General features: G+C 45.8%; 1 protein-coding gene across 6 annotated transcripts in view; it reads left to right on the forward strand.

Moving 5' to 3' along the window:
- The first annotated feature begins 1,658 nt into the window (after window positions 1-1,658).
- Window positions 1,659-13,431, forward strand: part of RAB11FIP3 (RAB11 family interacting protein 3) — an 81,959-nt gene continuing 70,186 nt past the window's right edge. For 2 of the 6 annotated variants that reach the window (XM_059896385.1, XM_059896386.1), the window contains exon 1: window positions 1,661-2,274. In XM_059896385.1, the coding sequence (XP_059752368.1) occupies window positions 1,708-2,274 (567 nt within the window). In that variant the 5' untranslated portion in view covers window positions 1,661-1,707. Of the gene's footprint in view, window positions 2,275-13,431 lie in introns of all 6 variants that reach the window. The other 4 variants (XM_059896387.1, XM_059896388.1, XM_059896390.1 and 1 more) reach the window with 3 other exon arrangements.

Below are 13,431 nucleotides of genomic sequence, written 5' to 3' on the forward strand. Positions count from 1 at the left end.
TCTAAGCAGGAAGGTGCATGCTTTCCATGCTGGGGTTCTGTTTGGGTGCATCAGCCAGCCAAGGAATGCAGATTTTTCATGAATTGGCACAGCAGCAGTAGGAGTGCTGCTTCCTCAGGGCGCAGCCCTCGCCTCATTTGGTTTTACCTCCCCCACATTAATACCCTTATTTAGAAAGGTTGACACATCACTATAACTACCTCTGAAAACTGTATCTGGCCAAAGGCACCAGTCCAATTTCAGATTCTTGCCAAACTGGAGATAATTTATTTTCGTCGAATGCAGTATCTTCCTCATGAAAGCATACAGCTCTTATAAGAAATTGAGAATATAGTTTTTGGGTTGCGGGGTGGTATTCCCTTGCCCTTCTTTTCCCCAATGCCAACCTCACAAAATCTGGTGCCACGTGCCCTGTGATTTTGTCACGGGAGATGAATCAGTTAATTAACACACTGCTCCTCACGGTACACTTGGAAACAGGTTCAGTTTCCTTTGGTTCTTGCCAGAGATGCTTATGAACATACCCAGTGCTGGTGCTTTCCCCGATACATCTCATTACAGGCTCTAAATGGAGCCTGTAATGTTAAGTGCACCTCGCCTGAGGCCTGGCAGCTCACCGGCTCCTATCCAGCATGTCTCCGCTTTCATGCCTGCTTCAAGGTTCCCATGTTGCTGCCTGGCGCCCTGTGTCCCCACTGACGATAGTGACATCTAGAGAAACAGATGTCAGTTGTCAAAGACAGCCGCAGTGCTTGGGAGGCTTGACTGTACACTAGTGATGAACACTGGATATCCTACGGGGAAAAAAGCCCTTGTCATAGATTTAAAAAAAGGTCTCAGTGTTTGGCCACGCGTTCCTTCGGTCATAAGTTTCATTTTCAGGGCCCTTCCAGACTCAGGCGGTGGCTGCTCTTGCTGCCGCAGGTCAACGCCTGGACTTCTCCGCGCGGCGGGCGTCTGCGGAGGGCGCCACTTGCACTTCCCCCGCCCCATTAGGATCGTGTTTGCTGCTTATCAATTTGTGGGAGCGCTTTACACTTGCAGGACTCAGTCCATCCGTCCCGTGCGTGGGTCGATGACGTCACGCCCGGGCCCACAGCCTCCGAGCACACCCGCCTCTTGCTCCCAAACGCCGGTACACGACGAGGGACCGAAGACCCCAAACCGCGCGGCCGCGCCGGCGCCTGCCTTTAAAGCAAGGCGGCGAGGGGCGGGGCCAGCGTGCGGCGCGACGTGCTGACGTCAGGCCGAACGGAGGGCGGGGCGAGGGCGGTGGCGTGCGCTCCGGTACCGCGGGTGCCTTCTTGTCGTCCGCCTAGGCTGCATCCCCCTCAGCGTCTACCTCCGCGTCGTCGTCCTCATCAGGGTCTTCCTGCTCCTCCTCAGGGTCCCCTCTTCGGCGTCCCCCTCCTCGGCGTCCTCTCCCCTCCCTCCCCTTCGACTTCCCTCGGCCGCCCGCCGCCGCCATGGGCCCGCGCCCGCCGCGCCGCCGGGCCGAGGACAGCTGAGGCGCGGCGCGAAGATGGGCGAGGGCGGAGCAGGGCCCGAGCGCCAGCCCGAGCAGTCCGGGCGCCCCGCGCGCGCCCGCCCGCGCCGCCGCGGGGATGCCCGCGCCCGCCGCCGCGCCTTGAGCGCCTTTGTCTGCCGCCCGCGCCGCCCGCCGCACCACTGGCCTCGCGGGCCCGCGCCGCGGCTGGGGGCGCGCCCATGAAGATGGACCCGGGCTGGCCGGCCTCCCCAGCGGGCGGCCCGGGCCCCGACCCAGAGCCCGGTGGGCCCGGAGCGCCCGCCGCCCCTGCCCCGCGCCCTGGGCTCGGCCCGCAGGACCTCGCGGCCGGCGCGGATGCTGGGCGAGCTCCGGGGCGGGAGCGGCGGCCGCAGCGCTCGAGCCGGGACCCCGACCCCGACCCGCCGCTGCCGGAACTCGGTCCGCTCTTTTCCTGGACGACGGAGCCGGAGGGTGACGGCCCCCCGCACAGCGCGTCTGTCCGCGCGCAGGACTTCAGCCGCAGCCATCACCTGAGGGGCGAGGTCGACTTCTTTCCTTCCTTCGCGTCCCCCGCGGTGGGCGAGCCGGCCCTGGAGCTGGGTCCCGGGGACCCGGACCGGCACTCGGACTTTAGCCAGACCCGCCCCCTAACGAGCGAGCCCGCGGGGTGTCCGGAGGACGGCCCCCGCCTCCGAGCCGTATTCGATGCCCTGGACGGGGATGGGGACGGCTTCGTCCGCATCGAAGACTTCGTCCAGTTCGCCACCGTCTACGGGGCAGAACAGGTAACTCGCAGCGTGGCAGCCGGGCCCCGCGCGGTGGTCGCGGAGTGCAGGTCCCGCGTTCTCTTTTGATTCATTTCTGCTCTCACCTCTGGTTGAATTTCGCTGAAGCACCTCTTCCCCCTTTAAAGAGGTTCTATTCCCGGGAGTCAGTTTCTTTCCCTGCCATCCCAAGCCACACAAGCTGATCTTTCCTAACTTGAGAGGAGCTCCTGGCGTGGGGACATGCCCCTAGGTTGCCGGATAAAAGTACCCCCTGGATGGAGAAGTGCCAGCGGTTCCCCCAACTGAGGGCCCAGGTCTGGTTTGGCTGAAGTAATTCACTTCTTCGGTCTGCAAAGGCCAGGCTGCACTTGGACGCTTAAGATCATGTTAATCTATTTTGAGCGTAGTTACTTTACTGTGTATGTTTGGCTGTTTTAGGTAGATTCGTTGTTGGGGAGACAGTGAACGGGAAAAACGGTCATTTCCATACCTTCTCTGCGGAAGGGAAAGGGATGAACCCCAGCGGGAGGGGAATGAGCCTAAGAGCACAGTGGTGAATACAAACTCGAGCAGAACTCCATCAGAGCCATCTCCACTCTTGTAGGACAGGTGAGGTGCTGGACAGGTGACGGGAATGCACAGGGCAGTGTGGCAGGAGTCCTGTGCAGCTCCCAGGGCTGCGGCTGCTCTGGGAGAAGGTGGGCCTCAAGATCCAGGCCTTCCCCCATCTCAGCACTTATGAAAGTTTATGTGGAGACAGCAGCAAGGCTGTGTATGTTCTGCTGTTAACCCAAATAGACATCAAATAGGTTACTGGTGTTCATTTTTAAATATTTTACTTAGTAGTGGGAAATCACAAAAGGTTGATCTGCTAGCTTCTGTATTTTATTGACTTTTCATACATGTGGGTATTTGTTAAGTGGGTGTTCAGGTACATATGCATGTTTAAGCCAAGAGGTAAAATTGACATCCTGCTATTTAGGGTGTCTGCCATAACCTTAAGAACCTTTATAAAGGATCTGTGTGCCCCCTGAGTATTCACAGTGTCCATTGAGCTGTCATGTAAAGAACTGGGTCGTCCTGAGTCAGGGCTGCTTGTTGAGTTTTCAGCGTGGGCATGTCCCTGTGGGCATCCTGAATGTTGGCGTCTAGGTCAGTGTGAGCTCCTGTTTAGCTCTGGGTTGAAGACATTGCTCAGGACAGGTCTTCCATCTCTTAGTGTAATGGGCAGAGAGAGAGATATGTGACTGCCAGTTTCCTGTATGGTTAGTATGGATTGTGATTGCTGGTCTAAGTTTTTTTTTTTTTTTTTAATAAATTTTAAAATATTTTATTTATTTTTGGCTGCGTTGGGGCTTTGTTGCTGCACGCGGGCTTTCTCTAGTTGTGGTGAGCGGGGGCTACTCTTCGTTGCAGTGTGCATGCTTCTCATTGCAGTGGCTTCTCTTGTTGGGGAGCATGGGCTCTAGGCACGTGGGCTTCAGTAGTTGCAGCACGTGGGCTCAGCAGTTGTGGCTCGTGGGCTCTAGAGCACAGGCTCAGTAGTTGTGGCGCACAGGGTTAGTTGCTCCACAGTGTGTGGGATATTCCCGGACCAGGGATTGAACCTGTGTCCCCTGAATTGGCAGGTGGATTCTTAACCACTGCGCCACCAGGGAAGTCCTGGTCTAAGTTTTTTTGATGCTTTTCCTTCTTGCCCCTCGGCTGGAGAGCACCTTGGGTATCCTTGGTTGTTTCTCATTAGTGTGATGTGTCTTCTCTGCAAACATTCCCTTCCTCATTACACCAATCAAGAATGTTAGGAAAGTGGCACATTTGTTCTTCTTTTTTATTTATTTGTTTATTTATTTATGGCTGTGTTGGGTCTTCGTTTCTGTGCGAGGGCTTTCTCTAGTTGCGGCAAGTGGGGGCCACTCTTCATCGCGGTGCGCGAGCCTCTCATTATCGCGGCCTCTCTTGTTGCGGAGCACAGACTCCAGACGCGCAGGCTCAGTAATTGTGGCTCACGGGCCCAGTTGCTCCGCGGCATGTGGGATCTTCCCAGACCAGGGCTCGAACCCGTGTCCCCTGCGTTGGCAGGCAGATTCTCAACCACTGCGCCACCAAGGAAGCCCTATTTGTTTTTCTTTACCATAATCTGACTCTTAATAGAGTGCCTTATAGCTTATATGAGGCTCATTTATGTTTTCACTGGATTATCAACCTTTCTCTGAGGTGGTAGGAGGCAAAAGGGATTCATCCCACTTTACAGATAAGAAACTGGAGGCCCAGAAAGGTTAAGTTACTTTCCAAGGCCTCACAGATTGTCAATGCAATAACAGGGACTACACCTAGATCTTCTGGGCTCATAATGTTTAGGTGGCTCTCAACTTCCTAGGTTTGGTGCTCCTAAATAATCTCACAAAGTTTCATCTTATTGACTTTCATAAAACCATTTTCATTTGAGAATCACCTTTTGTTGTATCATTCTTACTGATCACAGTGGGAAAAATTTGGGTTGTTATTTGGGGCTGAGCTTTTTCTAAATACAAAGTAGAAATGAGTCAACATTCTTTGCTCTGGTAGCCCCTGGTGGAATTTTAAGTTTGGGGGTAAGGCCAGGATGACTCAGGATTTGGTGGGGATAGGCAAGTGAGGGAGATCTCCTGTGGCATTGCCCCTTCTGTCTGCTCTCCCAGACTTCTCAGGAAGAAGCAGTGTTGGATGTGATCTAAGTACTGGACTTGGACAGGCTTCCTGGGATGGTGGAGGAGAGCTCTTGTTTTGGAGCAGATAATTAACAGTGTAGCAAAAGGTTAATTTTTGTGTCTGTGTAAGCTTTGCTAGCCTTTATTATGACTCAGTCTTGGTTTTCCAAGTCCAATGTCAGAATACATTATAGAGGAGCAAAGAGAAGAAGTATTCCTTGATAGTGAAATAATTTAGAGAAAAGTGAAGAATTCTACCTCATGATAAATATTTTTAATTTTTTAAAATGAAAAGTATTGAACATACATAAGAGTAGAGAGCATAGCCTAGTGAAACACTCTACCTGCCCCCAAGCCATTGCACAGTTTCCGAAGTCTTGGTTCATTTGTGAACTCCCTACTCCCCACCCCCAGATTACTTTTGAAGCACATACCTGACATATCATTTTACCCATAAATATTTCAGTATATATCTCTAAAAGATAAGAATTCTTTTTTAAACATTTATGATTTTTTTTTAACTGTAGGAACAGTTTGGATAAGCTGGATAACAGCAATAAAGACCGTAAGTTGCTGTACTTTTCCACCTTGAGATTTCAAAATACTGAGTTCATGAGTCTCTTAGGCCGGTCACATTACTGTCCTTGATGATTGCAACTCAATTATCTTGATTATTGTCAAATTTTCAAAGGTAGCACTTTCAGTATCTTTTATGTAATCTGTTTATGAAGGAAGTGTTTTAAATTATTTAAGTGGATTATCTGAATTTTTAATAGAAGCAGTTCCCATTCATAATACAGGCGGCTTTTGTGTCCCTCTTTCTTTAGCAATGTCATGGTGTGTTTGGCTCTCATTACCTCATCTGGTGATAGATCAGGTGTGGTGTAATAGAACACAGTGTTGGCAGGAATTGAAAGGGGAAAGAAGACTACAGCAGAGCTTTCTGGTTGTATTTTCTTGACCAGGAATTTATAGTCACATGTGCCCAGGCACTAGTTCTGAAGTTGCAATAGGTTATCTTTAAGGCCTTGACTATCTATGAAGATTCCTCATTGACGTGACCCCTTCGTACTGAGAGGACTGATGCTTTTGTAGTCATCACCAACTTATCATAAAGCAGAAATTGTAAAATAAACTGTGAGAGTATTGTGAGAAAGGATTCATTTCTTTTGGTGTTATTTTTCAAAGGAATTAATTATAATTGTAAAGATTATTTTCACAGTATAACACTCACTTAAGCATTTACATTTTAACAGTCACGGGTCCTTTCCAGAGAGCCCTGCACGTTGGAGCTGTGAATGCCCTTCAGTAACCTTGTGGGCCCTGTCCATCTTCCTCAGCACTTGCAAAAGGAGGCTGCTGGAGGAGGTGTCAATGCACAGAAGGTCTCCCTGCTTTTCATTCCTTTCCATTCCTCTGCTGGTGGGCAGTTGGAACTCCCTGGGGACGTTTGGCCGCACCTTTTAGTTGCTTCAGTTTCCTTTCCAGTTTCTGTCCTAGTCTTGGGTTTGCATGTGTGTGTGAGAGAGAATGAGTGTGCGTGCGGGAGCAGGTGCACGTGAGAGCTGGTGGTGTGTGTGTGTCTGGGTCTGTGTGTCGGAGGAATTGCTAAAAGGCAGATGACGTTCCTTTCTGTGCTTGGATCTCAGGCAATTTTGTTACTGTCTTAAAAAATGCCTTTTTCATAGTATAAAAGTAACACATGCTTATTATTTTTAAAAACTGGAAAATACAGAGTGTTATAAAATATAAAACAAAAAATGACCAATAATCCCACTATCACAAGAAAAGCACCATTAGCATTTTTGTGCATTTCCTTCCAGACTTTTTTGTATACACACACACATAACTGTATAGAAGTACACAATTGAGGTCATATTGGGTAGAAGCTGAATTATTTTTATAGATGTTTATTGTTTATTTTCTATTATTATTTTTAAATGTTTATTTATTTATTTATTTATTTGGCTGTTCCGGGTCTTAGTTGTGGCATGGGGGACCTTCATTTCGGCATGTGGGATCTTTTAGTTGCAGTGTGCAGAATCTTCAGTTGCAGCATGCGACCTGTTAGTTGCGGCATGTGGGATCTAGTTCCCTGCCCAGGGATCGAACCCGGGCCCCCTGCACTGGGAGCACGGAGTCTTAGCCACTGGACCACCAGGGAAGTCCCAGATGTTCATTGTTTAAAAAAATAAAAGTAAGTAACACCAGTAAGCAAAATATAAAAATAAGAATCACCTATAATCCACCATCCAGAGATAACTATTTAAGTATTTAATGTGTAAATTAAAATATATGTAATAATGCTTCATTGTCCAAAAGTGGTATAATTCCATGTCTGTTGTTTTGAACCTGCTTTTTGACCTGTTTTTTAAAATTGAAGATCTCAGATGTATACATTTGTCCCTCTGTATGGAGGGTAGGATTGGTTTCAGGACTTACCCCCCTTGGATACCAAAATCCATGGATGCTCTAGTTGCTTATACATAATGGTGTGATATTTGCATATAACCTATACACATCCTCCCATATACTTTATTATTTTTTGTTCTATAGTATTTTTTATTGAAACATTGTTGATTTACAATGTTCTGTTGATTTTTTTGGTTTTGTTTTGTTTTATAATTTTTTCCTCCTATATGCTTTATTATTTTTTTTTTTCTCCTATATGCTTTAAATCATCTTGTTTTTTTTTTTTTTTTTTTAATTATTATTTATTTATTTATTTTTTGGGGCTGTGTTGGGTCTTCGTTTCTGTGCGAGGGCTTCCTCTAGTTGCGACAAGTGGGGGCCACTCTTCATCGCGGTGCGTGGGCCTCTCACTATCGTGGCCTCTCTTGTTGCGGAGCACAGGCTCCAGACGCGCAGGCTCAGTAGTTGTGGCTCACGGGCTTAGTTGCTCCGCGGCATGTGGGATCTTCCCAGACCAGGGCTTGAACCCGTGTCCCCTGCATTAGCAGGAAGATTCTCAACCACTGCACCACCAGGGAAGCCCCTCATCTCTGCTTTACTTATAATATTTAATACAATGTAAATGCTACATAAACAGTTATAAATACAGTGTGAATGCTATGTAAATAGTTGACAGCAGGTGACAAGTTCAAGTTTTGCTTTTTGGAACTTTCTGGAATTTCTTTCCCCCAATTTTTTTTTTTTTTTGGCCACTCTGCACAGCATGTGGGATCTTAGTTCCCCGACCAGGTATTGAACCCATACCCCCAGCAGTGGAAGTGCAGGGTCTTAACTTAACTTCCCTGGACCACCAGGGAAGTCCCCCCAGCCCCAGCCCCCAAAATGTTTTTGATCCTTGGTTGAATCCGTGGATGTGGAACCCACAGATACGGAGGGCCAGCTGTACTTTAATGGAAGCCTAAGGCTTACTTGTCCTCAGGGAGATTCAGAGTCATGTGGGATTATTCCAGTGTAGGATCTAACATTTAGGAAGAATTAAATTCCATGTGGAGTACACGGACCACATTGTAAAGGGCACCAAGTTAGGGGTTGCTTCCTTTTCAAACACTTATTTCTTTAAATTCTGGGCACAGGGTCTAAACATTAATTATAATCGAAATATCAGACAAAAGGGTTAGGCACCCACTGAAGACTGTTTAGGTGGCCATTGAAAGTACTTTCATGATAATTGCAAAGTCTCCAGAGTAGCCTAGATTATCACTTCTGATATAAGTGAATAGTCGTATATAAATTCATTGTATGTATACCACAATTTTAACTGGGTAAAAGTTATCCATGTGAAAATAAAAGTCTTAAAGGAAGTATTAAAAATTATTTTTCAGGGCTTCCCTGGTGGCGCAGTGGTTACAAATCTGCCTGCCAGTGCGGGGGACACGGGTTCAAGCCCTGGTCCGGGAAGATCCCACATGCTGCGGAGCAACTAGGCCCGTGCGCCACAACTACTGAGCCTGTGCTTTAGGGCCCGTGAGCCACAACTACTGAGCCCGTGTGCTACAACTACTGAAGCCCATGTGCTGCAACTACTGAAGCTTGTGTGCCTAGAGCCCGTGCTCCGCAACAAGGGAGCCCACTGCAATGAGAAGCCCGTGCACCACAAGGAAGAGTAGCCCCCACTTGCCGCAACTAGAGAAAGCCCGCGTGCAGCAACGAAGACCCAGTGCAGCCAAAAATAAATAAATAAAAATAAATAAATGTATTTTAAAAAAATATTTTTCGTTGTGTGGGTGCATGTGGTGGAAATGGGGTGGTTTTATTTGAAGTATTGGCCAAATTCTCTATTATGTTACTCATTTTATTTATTTTGAAAAGTAGTGCCTGTACATATACCATAAATTTCAAACAGTATAAAAAGGAATCTAGTAAAAAATTTCATTGTCATTTTTAGAAATAAAAAATGTAAATAAACCCGAAAGACAAAATATTTACATGTTTTACTTTGACTCTGTTAAGGTATTAGATCAATATACAAAATACATCTAAAGAAACTCAGATTTTCTAGTAAACTTATGCATAGAACGTTGAATTAGCATGTTCAGATGCTTATTGAAGATGGAATTTTAATTTTAATTTTAAAAATTTATTTTATTTATTTTAAAAATGTATTTATTTATTTTTGGCTAAGTTGGGTCTTCGTTGCTACGCGTGGGCTTTCTCTAGTAGTGGTGAGCGGGGGCCACTCCCCGTTGTGGCGCGCAGGCCTCTCATTGCGGTGGCTTCTCTTGATGCGGAGCACGGGCTCTAGGTGCGCGGGCCTCAGTAGCTGTGGCTCATGGGCTCGAGAGCGCAGACTCAGTAGTTGTGGCACGCAGACTCAGTAGTTGTGGCTCACGGACCCAGTTGCTCCACGGCACGTAGGATCTTCCCAGACCAGGGCTCGAACCCGTGTCTTCTGCATTGGCAGGCAGATTCTGAACCACTGCGCCACCAAGGAAGCCCTTTAATTTTTATTGATATTTGGAGAAATGCGTATGAAAATGCCTGTAATTCTTGAAGGTTGGCATTGAGCTTTCATCAGCATCTAACATAAGTAAGTACGAACTTCCTGGTGAAAAGAATTGCACTGATTGCATTGGAAGTTTCAAAAGCTTTTGAGATTAGTCGATTAGTGTAAATGGATTCAGTATCATGGTTAGGGAGAAAAAGAAATTTTTTCAGTAGGTACATTTTGTTTCTTCTGTCTAAATATTTAATACTTGTTTTTGGCAAGTTGGTATTACTCTGGTTACAATCGTGTGGTGGTGTGTTTTTCGTAAGTTTCAAAACCAGGGCTAATGTTGAGCCAGTGTCCTGTCTGTGCTGATGGATCAGCTGTCCTGGCTCCTTGTCTGTAAACCTCTTGCTGGGCAAGCTGAACCTTGGGCTGAGAGCAGCAAGCCTGGAATGGGTGCTGCCCCCTTTCAGCAGGGACATATTGTGGGCAAGGTGTCCTGGATGGCTGCTCTAAATATGAGACAAACCAGAGGGCCAATAACATTTTAGTATTATTAGCTGTAAGTTACAGGAAGCACTGTCACGATGCATATTAAGTTCTTTTGCATACAGTGTCTGTATGTCTATTACTTGGGATTTCTAAAATCCCAGGTATTTTTAGCTATTTTCTTGAAGTCCCAGCTATTTTTTAAAGACCCATGTCTTCAGAAGGATTTAAGGGTATATAACTCCTGTAATTCTAGTTTGTTAAATGACCTACTTTGCTTTTTCTTTTGTTGGATAATTTTTAAAAGCATTTACAAAAGTTTTAGAGCCTTCTGTGCCCACAGGTAAATAGTCCTGCTGTAGTCAGAAGTAAGCTTGCCTGTTCATATCCCTGTTCTGAACTAGGGCTCCATGGTGTTGGGACCTCACCCAACCTCACCTCATCCATGGTGTGGATGTCAGAGGCTTTCATGATCCATTGTTCTTTTTTATTTCACATACTTTATTCTGATTTTTCTTTAAGCGAGTTTAACCAGCTTAAAGCCTAAAACTCCGGTTGTGAATGATGTGGTGGCACCTGTTGGCTGAGTGTGTTGGCAGGTGGTTTATGTGTTTGGACCAGAGGCATTGTTCAGGACTGTAAAGGCCTTTATTGCCATAAATCACTGGGTCAGTAAACAGAACAGTGGCTTAGCATTTTACTGTCACTAGCAATCCAGGGATGTTTTATAAACCTTTTTGTTTAGATTAAGCTTCTTGCCAGTGAACTGATTAATCATATATATTTTAATTTTTTAATTTTGAATTTTTTAATTAAAATTTTTTATTGAAGTATAGTTGATTAACAATGTGTTAATTTCTTCTGCACAGCAAAGTGACTGAGTTTTGTGTATATATTTACATTCTTTTTCATATTCTTTTCAATTATGGTTTGTCACAGGATATTGAATATAGTTCCCTGTGCCACGCAGTAGGACCTTGTTGTTTATATATTTGTCAAGTTAATTGGTAATTTTGGGCTTCCCTGGTGGCGCAGTGGATAGGAGTCCACCTGCCAATGCAGGGGACATGGGTTCGATCCCTGGTCCGGGAAGATCCCACATGCCGCAGAGCAGCTAGGCCCGTGCACCACAACTACTGAGCCTGCACTCTAGAGCCCGAATGCCACAACTACCGAAGCCCGCGTGCTTAAAGCCTGTGCTCTGCAACAAGAGAAGCCCCCACTCCCCGCAACTAGAGAAAGCCTGCGTGCAGCGACGAAGACCCAACGCAGCCAAAAAAAATTTTTTTTTAAATGGTAATTTTTATTTTACTCATAGATTGCTTGAGCCACAATAAAAGTAAATAAAAATTTACACTGATTAGAGAGATTAGCATTTCCTTTGAAAGCCTACTAAAGTACCTTTAAAAACTTCAACCAGTGAGAATATTTTTCTCACTTGACGAACAGATGAGGATGGTTCGAAGGTGTGAGTTGCGGGAGAGATCTGAGCAGAGGATGGCTGGCCTCCTGGCTCTGCCAGAGTTGATGGCTGGCTCTGTGTCAGGTCCATCCTGGACTTCCTGACCACGCCCGCACAGGAACACAGGTCTTCATCTGGGAGAAGCGGGAAGCACAGCCAGCCCAGGACACCTCTTTGGCCCCAGTGTTCTGGAGTAGGAGCTCTTAATAAAATTTTTTAAAAACATGTGAATCACAGATAAAAGGCTGATATAAAAACTCTTAAAAGTCAAAAGGAAAAGAGACCAAAGGTGATAGAAAAATGAACAAAAGATACGAAGACATTCCACAGAAGAAGGTACACAAATGGCCCTTAAATATATGAAAAGATGCTCAGCTTCACTTATGATAAAAGAAATGCGAATTAAAATCGCTGGGATAGCATTTCTCACTCTTGGCATATATGTAAAAGCTTGAACACATTCTTTTGGTGAGGCTTTGGGAAACAGGCACGCTCTCGTATTGCTGTGGGAGTGCAGGGTGGTACAGTCCTCTTGGAGGGGAGCTTGGCAGTATCTGTGTGTGCATTTGCCCTCAACTTCACAGTCCCACTTCCAGTCATTTACCCTGAAGATGTACCTCCCCAGGTGCAAAACACCGGATGCACGGGGTTATTCACTGCAGCATTATTTGTGATATAAAAATGGAAACAACCTAGATGTCCACCCAGGATGAGTGAACCAAGGTACATCAACTTAACTGAGAACTGTGCAGCTGCAAAAATAAAAGAGGAAGATTCCTATGAACTGGTAGAGAGTTATTTCTAAGATGTATTAAGTGAAAGAAGAAAGTATTGATACAAATTAATATGCATACTATGCAGTAGGAAAGAATGGGTGCTTATAGGAGGCCTGCTAGAGTAAACAACGGATATAGAAAGTAGAATGGTGGGTGCCTGGGGAGGGGGATTAGTGTTTGATAGGTAGAGTTTCAGTTGAGGAAGATGAAAAAGTGCCAGAGATGGATAATCGTGATGGTTGTACAACAGTGTGAATGTACTTAATGCCACAGAGCTGTATACTTAAAAATGGTTAATTTATCCCAGTTTAAAAAAGAAAAAGAAAAAAAAAAAGATCTGAGGTCCAGAACACTGAGTGACGGACTTCAGTCTTCAGTTCAGAGGAGGAGGAACTGACGGGAAGAAGAAGGACCCTCCTGACCCCCAGAGCAGGCTCTTCTCACCTACCCTCTCAGCCTCTAATCTGATCCTCAACCCATCCGAGGTTTCCATAGTCAGAGGCTCCAGGACAGGGCCTGACTGAAAAGAAAAAAAGGGAGAAAGAATGTGAAATAAGAAAGAAGAGGAAGTAAGAATATGTGTATATTGTAAATCAAGTATACTTCAATAGAAAAAATTTTTGACTATATATATTGCTTCTCTTAGCAAAAAGAAACATAGGAAGGATAGACTAGAAACTAATTAAAATAACTTATCCAAGTAGGTGGGGGCAAGGGGTAAGGGATCTGGATGAGAGTGAAACTTATCCGAGCATGCCTTTTTCTTGAGGAACTTATAGTAGGTACAGCAGCACCATAAAGCCTTTTTAAAATTTTATTTATTTATTTATTTATGGCTGTGTTGGGTCTTCGTTTCTGCGT

This window comes from Balaenoptera ricei, chromosome 15 (assembly GCF_028023285.1).
Source record: "Balaenoptera ricei isolate mBalRic1 chromosome 15, mBalRic1.hap2, whole genome shotgun sequence".
Classification (NCBI taxonomy): domain Eukaryota; kingdom Metazoa; phylum Chordata; class Mammalia; order Artiodactyla; family Balaenopteridae; genus Balaenoptera; species Balaenoptera ricei.